This window comes from Thalassophryne amazonica, chromosome 18, assembly GCF_902500255.1.
Source record: "Thalassophryne amazonica chromosome 18, fThaAma1.1, whole genome shotgun sequence".
In the NCBI taxonomy this organism is placed as follows: Eukaryota; Metazoa; Chordata; class Actinopteri; order Batrachoidiformes; family Batrachoididae; genus Thalassophryne; species Thalassophryne amazonica.
Genome location: NC_047120.1, coordinates 20,820,611 through 20,838,419, shown reverse-complemented (window position 1 = coordinate 20,838,419; position 17,809 = coordinate 20,820,611). Strand labels below are relative to the sequence as shown.

The 17,809-nt window shown below is 41.4% G+C and overlaps 1 protein-coding gene and 1 long non-coding RNA gene across 2 annotated transcripts; one reads left to right on the top strand and one right to left on the bottom strand.

The window, feature by feature from the left end:
• Positions 1-551: 551 nt before the first annotated feature.
• Positions 552-17,210, top strand: LOC117531198 (gastrula zinc finger protein XlCGF8.2DB-like). The gene is made up of 2 exons (XM_034194244.1): positions 552-555; positions 16,056-17,210. Exon 2 carries the CDS (start codon positions 16,112-16,114, stop codon positions 17,183-17,185), a length of 1,074 nt encoding a protein of 357 aa, XP_034050135.1. The 5' UTR covers positions 552-555; positions 16,056-16,111; the 3' UTR covers positions 17,186-17,210.
• LOC117531241 lies at positions 10,520-11,022 on the bottom strand. The gene is made up of 2 exons (XR_004566588.1): positions 10,883-11,022; positions 10,520-10,791 (listed from the first exon to the last, which is right to left on the bottom strand). It is a non-coding gene; the product is annotated as an uncharacterized LOC117531241 (long non-coding RNA).
• Positions 17,211-17,809: the final 599 nt, after the last annotated feature.

Here is a 17,809-nt window from a genome sequence, read left to right as displayed (position 1 = left end):
ATCTCTGCTCGCTGCTTTAACCTTCAAGTCCCTACTTCACCAGACTGTGAATTCCTCAAATTATATTGGATACTGGATCTATTGGACTACTATGGAATTGATCAGCTGGTCTCTGAATGCTATTGACACCATCGTTTCTACAAGAAGGTCAGGACCGGGGATCCTACCTGCCCAGAAGGAATGCATCCTGCGGGCTATGTTCTCGATTCCTGGGGGTCTTGGCATATTGCATGCTTGGCGCCTTTCTCCGTTGAGGACGTCGAGAATTTATTCGTATTTGGTCTTATGGTAGCAGGGCTGGTACTCTCTGGCTTATGTGCTGCCCTGATCTGTCGGAAAATTGGCAAGACGGCGGCATCAAGAACCACAGCCCCTTGTTTGTCCGTCATGATTAACAAGGTGGGCAAGGCATTGCATTCTCAGACTGCGATGACTCTTGAACCTAGACGCAAGTTGGATGACATCTTGAAGCAGATGCGTGCCTTGCAAATTAAGTTGAAGATTTCGGAGGCCAGGGAATATTCTTAATTCATAATTGGGATTTGGTTTGTTCAAGTGTAACTGTAAAAAGTGTTTTACACGGCAGGCTTATCAAGCCTGAAGGACAAATTGCCCTACTGTTTTCCTCCAGAGGAATGTCTTCAGGCTTTGGCGATTATTTGGCTCCTTATCTCAACCCACAACGACAAACTGTTTTTCATAGGACTGAAGCATGCTCCTCTCCCCACCCCCTCCTACCCCCCCATCACACACCCCCCACTCCGGCTTCTGCTCACGTCACACCCTTTCCCTTCTGCGGGGGTGGCATGGTTTTAGCTGCAGCTGTCCCCCCCCCCCCAAAAAAAAACAAAGCTGACGGTGGCCCAACTCAGGGTTGCCGCGCGACCTTCACCCACTTGCCTCAATTCAGATAATGGACTTCTTCAAATTTAGTGCACATAAACAATGTCAAATGTGTATGTGCTGTCCTTAATTCTGATTTGTGCCATTATTACGGAAAACAAGTAATAATTGTGGACTAATTGCTGTCTGTGGTAACTGGGGTGTAAATGTAATTTCTCCACTGTGAGATCAATAAACTATATCTCATCTCAGATCTAAAAGATGCAAAAGCAGCACTCAGTGGCTCTTGCTGCTCAAACAGTCTTTGGAGCATATCAAAAGTGCTGTTCCAGTGCATATCAACCTCCTGAATCAATTCCATGTGAGGCCTGCCCATTTGTGCCTGAACCTCAGAGTTTTTCTTTGGCCCTGGTGCTGCACTTGAAATGGGGGAGTACCATTTTGCGTGCCCGGGAATGGATTCCCTCAAGCTCTGGGGTTTCATGCATAGATCTTTTTACCACCAGATTGAGGATGTGCGCAAAACAGGGGACATGGCGAAGGTCTAAAACATTGGAACAGGCAGTCATGTTCGCAGCACTGTCAGTCACCAGACTGGTGAGCTTTCCGGTGATTCCCCACTGTGCCATTAAGGCTGTTTTGGCCAAGGCAATGTTTGCAGCAGTGTGTGCCTCGAAATTTTCTTACACCTAGAAGAAGAGTGGAGAGCTTCATTTCCTCTGAAATGAAATGGCACATCACTGCTAAGTATGCATCAGTGTTCAGTGAGGTCCACATATCCGAAGTCAGACTGACAGCTGACACAGTCTGCAACTCAGAAACCGCCTTCTCCTTGGTCTCCTGATACTTTCTATCAAGCATTGACTTCAATGTCTTCTTTCCAGGGATGGTGTACTCTGGGTCAAGAAGCTGAACAAAAGCCCGACAGCCTGAATTTTCTACAATGGAAAGTGGCTGGGCATCAAGGACAATCATGTCCAGCAAGGCTTCATCCAGTTGTTGTTTCCTGGATACTGTAACATAAGAAACATTGTGGGAAAATATATAAACTGTCATTGTAAAAATTTAATGTGTCCATGATGTGACCACAAGTGAAGTGACAATGACACTGTTTCTGTGAACAGGTGACATTTGAAAGGATAAGTGATATTTTTCAAGGTGATTGCTGGAGTGAGTGCTGCTAGTGAGAAATCCTTTTGCCCAAAGTTTGGTGCTTGTTCCTGGTGGAGTGGAACACAATTAGTAGACAATAGTAGGCTACTATGATTATAATAATTAAAAAGAAAACAAAACATAGATGAACCTTGATCAGCATTGACATTGAGTCGACGTAGTTCAGGAGCACTGGAGGTTGATGTTGAAGCAGAAGCACCATCCCCATGTTTGGCACGGAGATGCCTCAGCATTGACGGAGTGTTGCCGCTATAACATAATTCTTGTGGGCACTGCAAACACCGAACCTTAAAATAATGGGATAGGCTATTGTGATCATTTATAGCCTATATGAAACCTTATTAAAAGTGAAATCCTAGGCTATATATGCTTTTAAAATATGTGAGCCAACCTAGGCTACAAGCTGCGTATCGGATGTTTAGTATATAACGTCCACTACATGGTAACATGACAGCAGTAGCCTAAAAAAAACTTTACCTTACTGGGGGTAATTACATCGAAATGTTCCCACACTCATGATCTTTTCCTGATTGCAGCGTTATCCATATTAATTGCAAAAGCTTAGCTATGAGACAATGTGGCGAGAAACCCAACCTGGGACATTTTTGTGTCTTTTTATCCACTGGGACAGCGGCATGTTTCGGACCTCTCCCAGCGTACCAGTGATGTACGATGCTCCTCACGTCCTTAGTCACGTGGTGGACACAAGCTCCAACAGTGTCGGACTATATTGCTTTGAAAGGAGTGATACAAGCTTCAGTGCATCGGTACGATTGTCATATCCTTAATTTAAGTCACTTTGTTTGGTTCATGTTGGGGTTCCATTTTTGTTTGTTACTGCTTCAGTTCATGGTTTGTTGTGAGTATTCCAGTTTTTGTTAATTGCGCTTTTTGTCTTGGCTTTTTTGATTTTCTCCTCACCCAGAGTTTGGGTTGTAGAATGTATTTTGGTTTGTGCCTTCCCACTCCTTCAGTTCCTGGTTACCTCACCCTGAGTGGGTTACAGTGTATTTTTGTTGGACCTGTTTTTGTATTTGTGGAAAAATAAACTCTTGTAGTTTTGAAACTATCTTTGAATCCTTACTGACCTGCATTCCGGGGCTCTACTCTTTTGACTGGTAGTCCAAATCTTAACACTACAGTACAAATGTATTGATGTGGATTCTGATAACAGAGTTACTGTTTCACATTTGAATTACTCACGCTCTGACCGCTGTTAGAGAGACACTTTGCTGCTTTATGGTAAGCCGAGCCTCGCTGACCGAATTACCTACAGAAAAATAAACTATGCAAACAATAGAATTGGATTAGAATGAGAATGACCCCCTTGTGTCTGATGTCGTTCATGCTGTTATACGGTCGAAAATACCCATTTTTAAACTGATGTTTTTGACCGTGTATTCCAGCATGAACGTCCGACACATCATCAGACACAAGCAGGTTATTCCCTAATTGAATTACTTTCCTTGATCACTGTATTGTGAATATTCCTGACTTCAGATAAAAAGATCATTTGGAATGTTTTTGGTCTCCAGTCCCTTAAAATAAATAGAAGATTATTAAAATGATTCAGGTGGTAAAGTAGTACAGAACTCTGGCAAAGGCCTCACAGTGATGGTGAGAAGTAGTCCAGGGCTACACCTACAACATCATGGTGATGAACCCTTGCTGGAGGGCCCCCCTGTGAACTTTTGTTAAGGGCCCCTACAGACTCCAGAATTCCCACCGTTCTCCTGGTGTCTGGGTTTACTCTGGGCACTCCAACATCTCCACATCTGGAGTTGGTCCCTGTGCTCTGGACTGTGGCAGCACACGTCTCCTCCTGGTTGGATTGTGTCTCACTGTAATTAAGATGGTTAAATGCAGAGGACATATTTGATATATGGATCCATGTACTGACACTGAAGAGTTTTATTCTTGTTCTTTGCTACCTGTTTTGTAGACAGAAATTTTGGCGTCTCATGAATTATCTGGACCTAACCTCTGTCGTGATTGTATAATTTGATGGTGGTTTTCTAGTTTGTTTGTTTTTTGTTTTTGTTTCTTTTTGTCTTTGAAGAGTTGATTTTACTTATATGGAAATTTAGACATTTTTTTAATCAACATTCATTTTTGAAATAAAGCTATGTGTGAGAAACTTTCCCGTAAGTCATAGTTTTTCTCATCTTGCTCACAGGAGTAAAGTCAGTCATTTATTGATTATCTGCTGCACTCTGACAATGATATCAGTGTGAAGAGCTGGACTGATGGAGAAAGTATAGCTTTTTTCATTATTTCTTTCGTCTTTGCGAGTCACTTGTCCATACTCCAGTCCAGTAGGTAGCGGTAATGCAACGATAAGTTCGTCACCGTCATTAGACTTCAACGAAGAAGAGTTGTTTCCTGTTGTCGTCCGAGGCTAAAGCTAGTTAGCTGAACTCGCTGTAGAGTTCAGTGCTGTAAACTCTTATCTGAACAGATTAAACTTCACTCTGTGATCCGAGAATATGTTTTTTTGAAGAGCACCAGAAGCACAAAGGTCGACGGTAAACCAGAAGAAAAGACAAGTTAGCGCGAAACTGGAACAGCTGAGAAGGTTGTTGAAACAGCGGCTAACTGCTGCTAATGCTGAGATACATGAGTTGGTAGAAACAAACGAATCAGAGCAACAAGTGGATTTAAAGAAGAGAAGAAACTAGTCAACGTGCTGGATGCTGCTTTCAAGCCTGAAGTTCGCTGATCCAGAGCAGGTTTGTCCACTAAACTTTAATTCAGACCAACTCCACCACATCCAGATGATAGCTGTTAGTTTGTTGGAGTTCTTATTATAGACTGAACACCAAATATCAGCAAAAATAAATAAGACAAGCTGTGCTTTATGATGATAAATGAAGGACAGTTCACCTTGGTTGATGGACTGATGAAGCCGATTCGTTGATTATTGGTTACAGTTTTTCTTCATTTTATATACACAAAAAGGGAACTATGCACACAATTCATAACATCTGAAGCTCATGAATCAACAACATGACTCCAAACTGTTGAACTTTGAGCGCACTCACCCCCACGCTGCCCAAAATAACCATATTAGAAGAAATTGAAGATCTATCAGGATAAATTTACTTTAAAAACCACTTTAACACTAAGGGTGAATTATGGTTACTGGTAGTGTTGATAACCCACATACAAATGATTGTCACATTCTGAGAGTGGAAGAGTTCTTGGACATGTGAGCAGCTGCAGATATGTTATTATTGGACATTTGAGGATCATAAAAAGGAGGACTGATGAGACACAGTGAGACAGAGAGGGGACAGCTGTTATGTTAATGAGTGTTAGAGGGAGGAGTTATAGAGTCTAATGGATAGGTTTGGGGCTTCTTCACCCACCACTAGGCTACACATCATCAGTTGTCTTTGTCGTTGCTCGTGTGAGCAGTAGATGTGATTGTTTGCTGCATTTTATTGCTGAAGGATTTTTCTGTGAGCTTCAGCTGTTTTTCTGCTCCTGAATGTTACTGTACTGTGTGTACATCTGTCTCTCCTAGATCTATGTCAGCGGTAGTCCCCTCTGATGTTTGGCACAAGATTAGATCTTCAGAGTGTTTTTCCTCATCTCTGACACTGGGACCAAATCATTGTTAAATTACTAAATGCTTTAAAAGTGTATTTACTGCAATATGACAAATTATTTTAATCTGACATTGATTTTTTTAATCTGACAGGCTTCAGTCAAATTATGTGTCAAAGCAAAGATCAAAATTGATCAATATGGAAAAAATATAGTGATTATATAATTTTTTCATATGTCCCAGCCCGAACAGAGGTTTTCGGTTATTTTTCAAAAAACCTGGACAATTAAATTCACTCAACAAGGCTGCAAGATTGAGTATTGAGGGAACTAAACATATAAAATATATCTAAATGAAAATTAAACACAAAGTTTATGTTGAAATTAATCTTATAAATTTGTTGCCACAAAAATGAGCAAATATCCCATTGTCAATTAAATTGTCCCATTACTTTTCCACAAAATGTGGACATAGTCTCATTTTCTTTTTTTCCTTTCCTGACCACTGACCGTGTAAGTTCATAACACTTGATTTTATTTTAACATCATCTTAGTTTCATTTATACAAACATCTTATGGACATTTTTGTCAACTCTCTCTCTCTCAAACCAGCAGGTATGCCAAGAAAATGTGCACGTCGGGGGATCTCTGGGATCAGGGTTGGTGACATGGGAAGTTTTGCTTTAAGGATGGACAGAAGGACAGCAGTTTCTCTTTGTTAACACTTAATTTTATTTTAACATCATCTTAGTTTGATTTACCAAGGGGTGGTGGCCAAGCGGTTAATGCGCTTGTTTCATTTTAGAAGGTTCCAGGTTCAAATCCCACCCCTGCCACATTTCTCCACGTAATGTGGAGTTGCGTCAGGAAGGGCATCCGGCGTAAAACTTGTGCCAATTCAACATGCAGATCCACCTTGGATTTGCTGTGGCGACCCCGAGTGCAAACAAGGGAACAGCCAAAGGGACTTACTTACTTAGTTTGATTTCCCAAACATGTTATGGACATTAATATCATCTCTTTCTCTCTTGCTTCAATCAATATGTAAGGAAAATGGTCATGTCTCTGGGATCAGGGTTGGTGTCTCCTGCTTTAGGACGTCTTTCCCAGCACAGGGACATTCCTGTGTTGTCTCTCACTTGTGATTGTCAGCCTGGGCAGCAGAGCAGCAGCAGATAATTAAATTGGCCTGTTTTTAGTCTTTCCTCCACTTGGTTGTTGACTCTCTCTTTCTTTTCTGTGTTTTAAAGTCTTTCTACAAACATGTCTGAAGTCCAGCAGCTGAGGGACATATTGAAACTACAGCTAACACCTGCTGATGAAGGAATGATCATAGACCAGGAAGAAGAAATGAGTCATTTAAAAGAAGAGAACAAAAGAGGTAAAGGGCTGGATGCTGTTTTTAATTTTCCAAATAAGATAAGATAAGATAATCTCTTATACAGAACAGGTTTGTTCACTCAGCTTTGTTTGTGTTACTTATACTTTATAACATGTTGTTGTAATGGTCAGTTACTTTCCTCATCGGGTATTCTTCCATTTCCTTGGTAACTTGTAGCATTAATAGTCGGCTTTGCTACCAGGCATGACCTGTCAACCTGAATCGTGTAAAGGTGTAAGTGTGCAGAAATGTGGGTTTGCAAAAGAGAGAGAGAGGGAAAGAGAGGTTGTAATGGAAGTCTGTTCCCAGAAACAGACTTTGTTAGCAGAACTATCTTTAGTTTTGTGGTGGCAGTCAAATTTGTGCAAGTGTTAAAGTACCTTAACTCTCTATTTGGTGCATATAACTGACAAACCTAGGAGAGATGCACCGATGTCCACCTACACTGCAGATAATTCACTGGTCGTGCAGACAAAGTGATTTTTAAAAAAAGAAAAAAACATTCCAATTAATTCTCACGGCAGCTCACAATGTACAGGTCCTGAAAGGAACCTTCAGAACCTGGAACAGTGTCTGTGAATAGCTCGAGGGACTGAGACGAAGACTAGAACACATGAACAACAATGACATGACGAGTACAGTAACTGTCTCACAGGAGAGAGGTCCAGAGACCCAGAGCTCAGTGCTGACAGAAATATGTTGAATTCTTACAAATTAAAGCAGGACACAAGGGGGCAGCAAAGAGCTGAGGCTGTGGATCTGAAAACCTTCTGGAGCCCACCCAAACCTTCATCACAATTTAGAACAACACAATACTAGTAAGTAAGTCCCTTCGGCTGCTCCCTTGTTTGCACTCGGGGTTGCCACAGCAAATCCAAGGTGGATAGAACAACACGAAACTAAGAAGAAATATTTTCACATATTTTTTCTTAAAATGTGAGACATGAATGAAGAATAATGCTTAATTAAAGCCTATGGCTTTGTTTTATTTTCTGATATATTTTTCCAAAAAATCTATTTTTGGGTAATTTTAAAAGTTTACAAGATTGAAAATGAGACATTTTTACTTTATTTTGTGATTTCTCATGGACTATCTGCAGTACCTTCGTGGCCCACACATTGGTTGTCACCGCCATCATTTTTTTTTAACAGGGTTTACATTTTCTATTTTATGGAATTGAAGGTTGTAATTATCAAAATTAAATAAATAAGACTGAAACATTCTAGTTTCTATGCACTGAAACTAGAACATGTAAATTTTCATTCTCTGAAATACCTGACAAAAAATATTCAACTTTTTTCCATGAGGATCTAATTTTCTGAGATGCTCCTGTAAATATAGTCCAGTTTCCATTTTAAAAGTATGGTGATCCTGAGGTCTGGATTTCAGTGTCCAGGCCTGGTTTGAGACGTGTAAAATATCACACAGGTGGGAGTCACTGAGTCTTGAACTGAAGAAACCACAACTGAATTAATGTAATGTTTTACAACCCCAATTCCAATGAAGTTGGGGTGTTGTGTAAAATGTAAATAAAAACAGAATACAATGATTTGTGAATCCTCTTCAGCCTACAGTATATTCAATTAAATACTCGTATACCACAAAGACAAGATATTTAATGTTCAAACCAATAAACTTTATTGTTTTTGTGCAAATATTTGCTCATTTTGAAATGGATGCCTGCAACACGTTTCAAAAAAGCTGGGACAGCAGTATGCTTACCACTGTGTTACATCACCTTTCCTTCTAACAACACTAAGTGTTTGGGAACTGAGGACACTAAAATTGAGTGTCATGATTGGGTATAAAAGGAGCATCCCCAAAAGTCTCAGCCATTCACAAGCAAAGATGGGGCGAGGATCACCACTTTGTGAACAACGTCCTGAAAAAATAGTCCTACAGTTTATGAACAATGTTTCTCAGCGTTCAATTGCAAGGAATTTAGGGATTCCATCATCTACAGTCCATAATATAATCAGAAGATTCAGAGAATCTGGAGAACTTTCTACATGTAAGCGGCAAGGCCAAAAACCGACATTGAATGCCCGTTACCTTTGATCCCTCAGGTGGCACTGCATTAAAACCCGACATAGTTGTGTAAAGGATCTTACCACGTGGGCTCAGGAGCACTTCAGCAAACCATTGTAAATTAACACGGTTCGTCACTACATCTACAAGTGCAAGTTAAAACTCTACCATGCAAAGCGAAAGCCATACATCAACAACATCCGGAAGGCCGCCGCCTTCTCTGGGCCTGAGCTCATTTGAAATGGACAGATGCAAAGTGGAAAAGTGTGCTGTAGTCTGATGAGTCCACATTTCAAATTGTTTTTGGAATTCATGGACTTTCTGTCCTCCGGACAAAACAGGAAAAAAAACATCCAGATTGTTACCAGCGCAAAGTTCAAAAGCCAGCATCTGTGATGGTATGGGGTGTGTTAGTGTCCATGGCACGGGCAACTTACACATCTGTGATGACACCATCAATGCTGAAAAGTACATCTAAGTTTTGGAGCAACACATGCTGCCATCCAAGCAACGTCTTTTTCAGGGACGTCCTTGCTTATTTCAGCAAGACAATGCCAAGCCACATTCTGCACGTGTTACAACAGCGTGGCTTCATAGTGAAAGAGTGCGGGTACTAGACTGGCCTGCCTGCAGTCCAGACCTGTCACCCATTGAAAATGTGTGGCGCATTATGAAGCGCAAATTCAATGGAGACCCCGGACTGTTGAACAACTGAAGTCGTACATCAAGCAAGAATGGGAAAGAATTCCACCTACAAAGCTTCAACAATTAGTGTCCCTCAGTTCCCAAACACTATTAAGTGTTGTTAGAAGGAAAGGTGATGTACGCAGTGGTAAACATACCACTGTCCCAGCTTTTTTTGAAATGTGTTGCAACATCCATTTCAAATGAGCAAATATTTGCACAAAACAGTGAAGTTTATCAGTGTGAACATTAATATCTTGTCTTTGTGGCATATTCAGTTGAATATAGGTTTAAGAGGATTTGCAAATCATTGTATTCTGTTTTATTTACATTTTACACAACGTCCCAACGTCATTGGAAGTGGGGTTGTACATCAGGATTCGTTTTACATTTCGCAAATTGTAATTCACGTCCTTGTCTTCCACAACTGACTATTGCAGTGTTTTATTTTCTGAATTGCTACAAAATAGTGTAGGATGTCTACAGATGGTACAGAATTACTGTTGCTCGAGTTTTGATGAAACCGGGGAGGTTTGATCACAGACATTCTGGCTTCCCTCACTGACTCGAGGATGAGTATTCAAGATATTGTTAGACATCTCGGGGTTAGGGTTAATTTATCAGTTGAACATTAAATATCTTGTCTTTGTGGTGTATTCAATTGAATATAGGTTGAAGAGGATTTGCAAATCATTGTATTCTGTTTTTATTTACATTTTGCACAATGTCCCAACTTCATTGGAATTGGGGTTGTAATATCGTTCCCATAGGTCTTATCCTGGAGCTCAAGGAAGTCATCCACTGCTAACATGACATCATTATCAGGATTATAATGAATTCTAGCAAGATGCCTTTTCACGTTTGGAAACAGATGGAAGACTGAAGGAGCAAAATCAGGGGAATAATGTGGTTGCTGAAGAAGTTTGAAGCCACATTCATGAATGGCAGCCATTGTGATGACTGACGTGTGGACCAGAGCATTGTTCTAGTAAAACAGGACACTTCATCAGAGCATTCCACACCACTTCTGCTTTATTTTGTCCTGCAGTTGTCACAAAAGTACAGCATAATAGAACCCATTGATGGTCTGTCCCTTCTGGAGATCGTCCACCATTATGATGCTGTCAGCATCCTTGAAGACTGAGGCCATGAGCTTTCCAGCAGATGAGACAGCTTTGGCTTTCTTCGGTGAGGAAAAACCCAAATGTTTCCATTGCTTCAACTGTTGTTTGGGTCCGGTTTGAAGTGGTGGACTCAGGTCTCATCCCTGGTCACAAATCGTCACATGAAGTTATCTGGATCTCCCTCAAAAAGCTGAAGATTCTCCCTGGCCTTCTGAAACCTTGTGGGTTTCTGATCGGTTGTGAGAAGATTTTTGACCCAATGGCTGAAAGTTTCATTGTTCCCAGTTCTTCCGTCAAAAGCGAATGAACTCACTCATGGGAATGTCTACAGTACTGAATATGTGACGCTGCAGTCAGGAGGCAGCGGCAACAACAACTGACTATGTGACGCTCACTCGCTCTTCTGTCAGTGAGGACCATATAATGGATCCTCTGGCTCATCTTGGTCAAGGTGGCAGTTTTGGTTTCCTTTTCCTGCTCCATCTTCAACATTTGTTCTGCTCCTCTTGAATTCAGCTGACCAGCGTTTAACGGCAGCAGAAGACAGGATGTCCTCCCCTAATATCATTACCATGTCCTCATGGATCTCCTTCTGAGACATTCTGGTTTTCTTGAGATACTGAATCACAGCACGTCCACCAGCTTTGTCCATTTTCTGACACACCCCTACTCACTTCACTGAAATATTGTGTCTGCAAACGCTGCAACCAGTGAGTCAAAATTTCACATATTCTCAAGAGAAATGTTGGTTTCTCAGAATGCAAAAGATGGAGAACCACGCCCTACTTTTTCTATGACAGGATCAAAACTTTTCAATCACCATCATATGTGGATCCATAAATATTCTGCATTTTCTTTGCAACTTTTCTTATTTCTGGGAATCAGCATTTATCCAGCTGCCGGTAAAAGCTGACCAGAGAAACCTGCTGGTGTTGGCTGTTCCACCCTTTGTCAAGCTACAGTTCAATGAGCTGCAGTGGAAGTGGAGCAACATCAGAGTTAAGAGAAAAGAGATTAGGTATGCAGAAATATGTTCTTTTCTGCAGCTGCAACATTGTGAAAGTGTTTGTTAAACTCGGCTGTTAGAGATGCCGCAGCTGTTACAAACCTCTTGGTTTGTGTTCTGATTCTGTCTGTGGAAAACTGTCCATGACCTCATGCAAAGATGGAAAACGTGTGGTGCTGGACTCCATCTGTGACAAGTGTCTTTGAAAAAGTTGCAGCTTCTTTCCAAACATCTTGCTGTGTGCATATAGCTGCTCACCACGGCTTCTTTACCGTACAAGCTAAAGTTCAGCACATTCAGACACTTTGTTGTGTCTGGGTGTCAAATTTATTTCTTATTTCATTTGTCCCTTGAGTGCCAAAAAATGTGACATTCCCCTGTGAGAGAGAAAATTTGTTACAGTGCAGACCGCCGACTGAGCCGCCTTATGTCGTTGTGATGTAATGAATCTCTATTATATGGCTGCGACGCTACGCACGCTCTGATTGGATGGTTGGCTGGATCGACTGATTGATTAGTGGTCAGATAATTTCCCATATCCGACTGTAGATAAATATATGTAGACTGTAGATAAAATAAATAGAACACTGCCATGATCTACTGGTGCCAGTGCGAGTTTTGGCCCTTTTTCAGTTGATTTTTCATTTTTGCTTGAATTTTTGGGATCACACCGAGTTTCAGGTTAATCGCGCGTCCTGCTTCATTTAGTATACATGGAGTAACGAGCTGCATTTAACATCTCACAACCACCTCTCGCACTGTGCCTGTGCAAACACCACAGACCTGTCTTGTAATTTTTTTTTGTTTGTTTTGTTTTTTAAACTTTGATGTCTCCCATCGAGAGTTTTTGTAAATTAAGTTTGAAAAAAAAGCTTCTGTTTACGTTTTGCTTCTGGAAACACGAGTCCGACGTGTGGTTTTGAATGTACAATGTGTGCAATACATAAATCGTGCGCTCTGAACTTTTACACCGTGCGGTTCTGTGGTACAGTTTGAGCTGGAACCGAGTACATGAAATTGATATCAGCCCAACTTCAGTTTGAATACTGCCATGAACATTACTGGCCAGTAGATGGCAGTAGAGACTTGCCAAAACAAAATTCCAGATTATCTTGTGTCTGCTGCTACTCTGCTACTTTTAAGATGCGCGGAATTTAATAAACGCAAACACAATAATGTCTGTAAACCCAGAGAATATATTTACAAGAGTTTTAGGCACTAGAGTTTAATGCTGTTATCCGTGGAGCCTGATCAGAGTGTCTCAAATGCATTTTTCATGTCGTGAACGTAATGAGATTATCCTATACCCATAATGCACCTGGACACAGCATGTCCACACTAAAACCTTAAAAATTAGCGCATTACTTTAAAACTAAAACATATATCTGATATTTTCACTTTATAAAACTTCAGACGTGATGTTAATTTAAATAACTTGTCTGAAATTAGTTTGGTTAAAATTTGAACCATAAGTTAAAAATGTATGCCTCTGGATGACTTGGGGGATATTGCCGTCATATCAGTATAGGGTTAAAAGAAATTAGTTTTTTTTTTTTTTTGTGACCAGTTCTCCTTTGCCTGCAGAGGATAGAGCGGTTTCTTCTAGAAACAGCTCTTCTCTGTTTGCAGAGGTTAGAACTACACATCTGCTACAAAACATTTAACAGGTAGGTGGTCAACTGTTTAGCTTTGTTTACTACGTTAACGGTCTAAAAATTATCGGACGATAATTAGTCCGATAATGGTTTTCAAAGTTATCTGAAAAGATAATCCGATAATGAAAACATTATCTTCAATAATTATCGGTTATGGGATTATCGGAATTGTGCCCACCACTGGAAGAGGTGCATGTGAGACATCACTGTAAAGCTCTTTGAACATACACTCAACAAAAATATAAACGCAACACTTTTGGTTTTGCTCCCATTTTGTATGAGATGAACTCAAAGATCTAAAACTTTTTCCACATACACAATATCACCTTTTCCCTCAAATATTGTTCACAAACCAGTCTAAATCTGTGATAGTGAGCACTTCTCCTTTGCTGAGATAATCCATCCCACCTCACAGGTGTGCCATATCAAGATGCTGATTAGACACCATGATTAGTGCACAGGTGTGCCTTAGACTGCCCACAATAAAGGCCACTCTGAAAGGTGCAGTTTTATCACACAGCACACTGCCACAGATGTCGCAAGATTTGAGGGAGCGTGCAATTGGCATGCTGACAGCAGGAATGTCAACCAGAGCTGTTGCTCGTGTATTGAATGTTCATTTCTCTACCATAAGCTGTCTCCAAAGGCATTTCAGAGAATTTGGCAGTACATCCAACCAGCCTCACAACCGCAGACCACGTGTAACCACACCAGCCCAGGACCTCCACATCCAACAATCAGTTTGCATAAGCAAAGAATTTCTGCACAAACTGTCAGAAACCGTCTCAGGGAAGCTCATCTGCATGCTCGTCGTCCTCATCGGGGTCTCGACCTGACTCCAGTTCGTCGTCGTAACCGACTTGAGTGGGCAAATGCTCACATTCACTGGCGTTTGGCACATTGGAGAGGTGTTCTCTTCACGGATGAATCCCGGTTCACACTGTTCAGGGCAGATGGCAGACAGCGTGTGTGGCGTCGTGTGGGTGAGCGGTTTTCTGATGTCAATGTTGTGGATCGAGTGGCCCATGGTGGCGGTGGGGTTATGGTATGGGCAGGCGTGTGCTATGGACGAAGAACACAGGTGCATTTTATTGATGGCATTTTGAATGCACAGAGATACCGTGATGAGATCCTGAGGCTCATTTTTGTGCCATACATCCAAGAACATCACCTCATGTTGCAGCAGGATAATGCACGGCCCCATGTTGCAAGGATCTGGACACAATTCTTGGAAGGTGAAAATGTCCCAGTTCTTGCATGGCCGGCATACTCACCGGACATGTCACCAATTGAGCATGTTTGGGATGCTCTGGACCGGCGTATACGACAGCGTGTACCAGTTCCTGCCAATATCCAGCAACTTTGCACAGCCATTGAAGAGGAGTGGACCGACATTCCACAGGCCACAATTGACAACCTGATCAACTCTATGCGAAGGAGATGTGTTGCACTGCATGAGGCAAATGGTGGTCACACCAGATACTGACTGGTATCCCCCCCAATAAAACAAAACTGCACCTTTCAGAGTGGCCTTTTATTGTGGACAGTCTAAGGCACACCTGTGCACTAATCATGGTGTCTAATCAGCATCTTGATATGGCACACCTGTGAGGTGGGATGGATTATCTCAGCAAAGGAGAAGTGCTCACTATCACAGATTCAGACTGGTTTGTGAACAATATTTGAGGGAAATGGTTATATTGTGTATGTGGAAAAAGTTTTAGATCTTTGAGTTCATCTCATACAAAATGGGAGCAAAACCAAAAGTGTTGCGTTTATATTTTTGTTGAGTGTATTTATCAGATAGTAAAAAGTGCTGCAGAAATTAAGGCCTTTAACATTGTGTTTGACATCACCAACATCATAAAATACTAAATAAAGTAGTTACCTCATATTTTTAATGAGTTGTAATGTCACTGTTGATGTGTTCATGTAGTTTTGTCATTATGTTGGAGTCCAGTTAAAGTATGTGTTAAATGTAAAACAAACCCTCCTGATGTACATTTTCACTCCATCAGTGCAATAACTTACTGTTGTCAGGTCAAACTCACCACTCTGATACTTTATTTTAATGTGTTGTTCTAACATTTATTGTTAATTTGTTTATTTACAGACATGCAGCCGTTGTTAGTGATTAAAGAAGAAACTCTCTATGAAGACCAGGAATGGAATCTGAGTGTTGACCAGGAGGACATTAAAGAAGAAGAGAAACTGTGGATAAGTCAGCAGGGAGAGCAGCTTCAGCAGCTGGAGGAGGCAGATCTCACCAAGGTTGTTTTCACTGCCGTCCCTGTGAAGAGTGAAAATGATGATGAAAAACCAGTGTCATCACAGCTTCATCAAAGCCGAAATGATGAGAACAGAGAGGCTGAGCCTGTCGCCAGCAGCTCATCTGTACACAGAACACTGACCGCAGAAGCTGATGGAGAGGACGATGGAGGACCACAACCAGCCAGCAACTCACATCTGAACAGTCATTTACAACCAAATACCAGTGGCAGGAGTTCAGACAGTTCTGGAACTGAGACTGATGACAGTGATGACTGGAAACAGACCAGAGAACTTCAGTCACATTTTAACTGTCAAAAAAATACCAATATTGTTCATTCAGGCAACACTGATGAGAAACAATGTAAATGCTCTAAATATGGAAAAACATCTGGTCACATGAACAACTCAGAGCAACAAAAGGAGAGGCGAGCAAGCAGGAAACCATTTAGTTGCTCTGACCGGAGTAAAACACAGAAACAGAAGAGCACTCTGAACAAGCACATGATAATTCATACAGGACACAAAAAATTTGGCTGTTCTCAATGTGGTCGAAGATTTGGAGAAAAGGGCACTCTGAAAAGACACATGATAATTCATACAGGAGAAAAACCATTTGTCTGTTCTGAGTGTGGTAAAAGATTTGGACTAAAGAGCCACCTGAACAGACACATGATAATTCATACAGGACAAAAACCATTTTGCTGTTCTGAATGTGGTCAAAGATTTGGGCAAAAGAGCAGTTTGGACACTCACAAGATGATTCATACGGGACAGAAACCATTTGTCTGTTCTGAGTGTGGTAAAAGATTTAGACGCAAGAGCCACCTGAACGAACACATGATAATTCATACAGGGCAAAAGCCATTTGTCTGTTCTGAGTGTAGTAAAAGATTTAGACACAAGAACCACCTGAATGAACACATGAGAATTCATACAAGGCAAAAACCATTTGTCTGTTCTGAGTGTAGTAAAAGATTTAGACACAAGAGCCACCTGAACGAACACAAGAGAATACATACAGGGCAAAAACCATTTGTCTGTTCTGAGTGTGGTAAAAGATTTGGACAAAAGAGAAACCTGAACAAACACATGAGAATTCATACAAGGCAAAAACCATTTGTGTGTTCTGAGTGTGGTCAAAGATTTGGCCACAAGAGCAGCCTGAACACACACATGAGAATTCATGCATCCAGCAAAGAACACCAAAGCAAGCCAGCCTCTCACACAAAAGGAGAAGTAGGAGTCAAACACCACCCCAACAAATTAGGAGTTAGGCACTGCCCCCCCAAAAAGGAGTATCATCCACCGCCCCAAAAAATTAGAAGTCACTCGCCAACAAGACCACAAAACAGTATACAGATGCACCCAGACCAGGAGCAGTGGGAATTAAAGATTTCAAAAGATTCAAAGATTCAAAGAAATTTTATTGTCATATGCACAGAACAGAAGAGCATCTTCCCTGCACAATGAAATGTGGCTACTGCATTTAACCCATCCTATTTGCCAGTAGGAGCAGAAGTCGCCATTAGGCGCCCGGGGACCAGCTCCAGATGTACATCCCTGCCTTGGTCAACAGCAGGGCTGAGCAAACCAACACCGACCCATAACAAACACACACACAACACATAGGCTGGCCCGGTACATAAAACATATATATGAAAGCAAAACACGAGGGAAAAGGAGAAGAAAAAAAAAAAAAACCTCATAGCCGCTGCATTACACAGCGGCAATGAGGGAAAAAAAAAAAAATCCCATCAGCACAAAAAACAATAATCACAGAGACAAAACAAGGACACAGGACGACAACTGAGATTTGAAAGGACCAGTTTATCAGAACACTCCGGAAGGCAGCCAGTTCGGCGCCGTCAACGGCCTTGTCCGACAGTCTGGAGGGGGGAGGGAACAGCCCTGCGCGGTCTGAGAAGTCCTGGACAGTTCTAACACAGTTCACGTCAGAGCTGGAGAAGCTGAGGGGAGGGGGGAAGACCAGGGAGCGAGGCTTAAGTGTTGATCTTCTGAGGAGGATTTTTATCACAGCGACCTTGAAGTGCAGCTGTGTTTGGGGAAGCCAAATGAATAGCCAGATTAACAGAC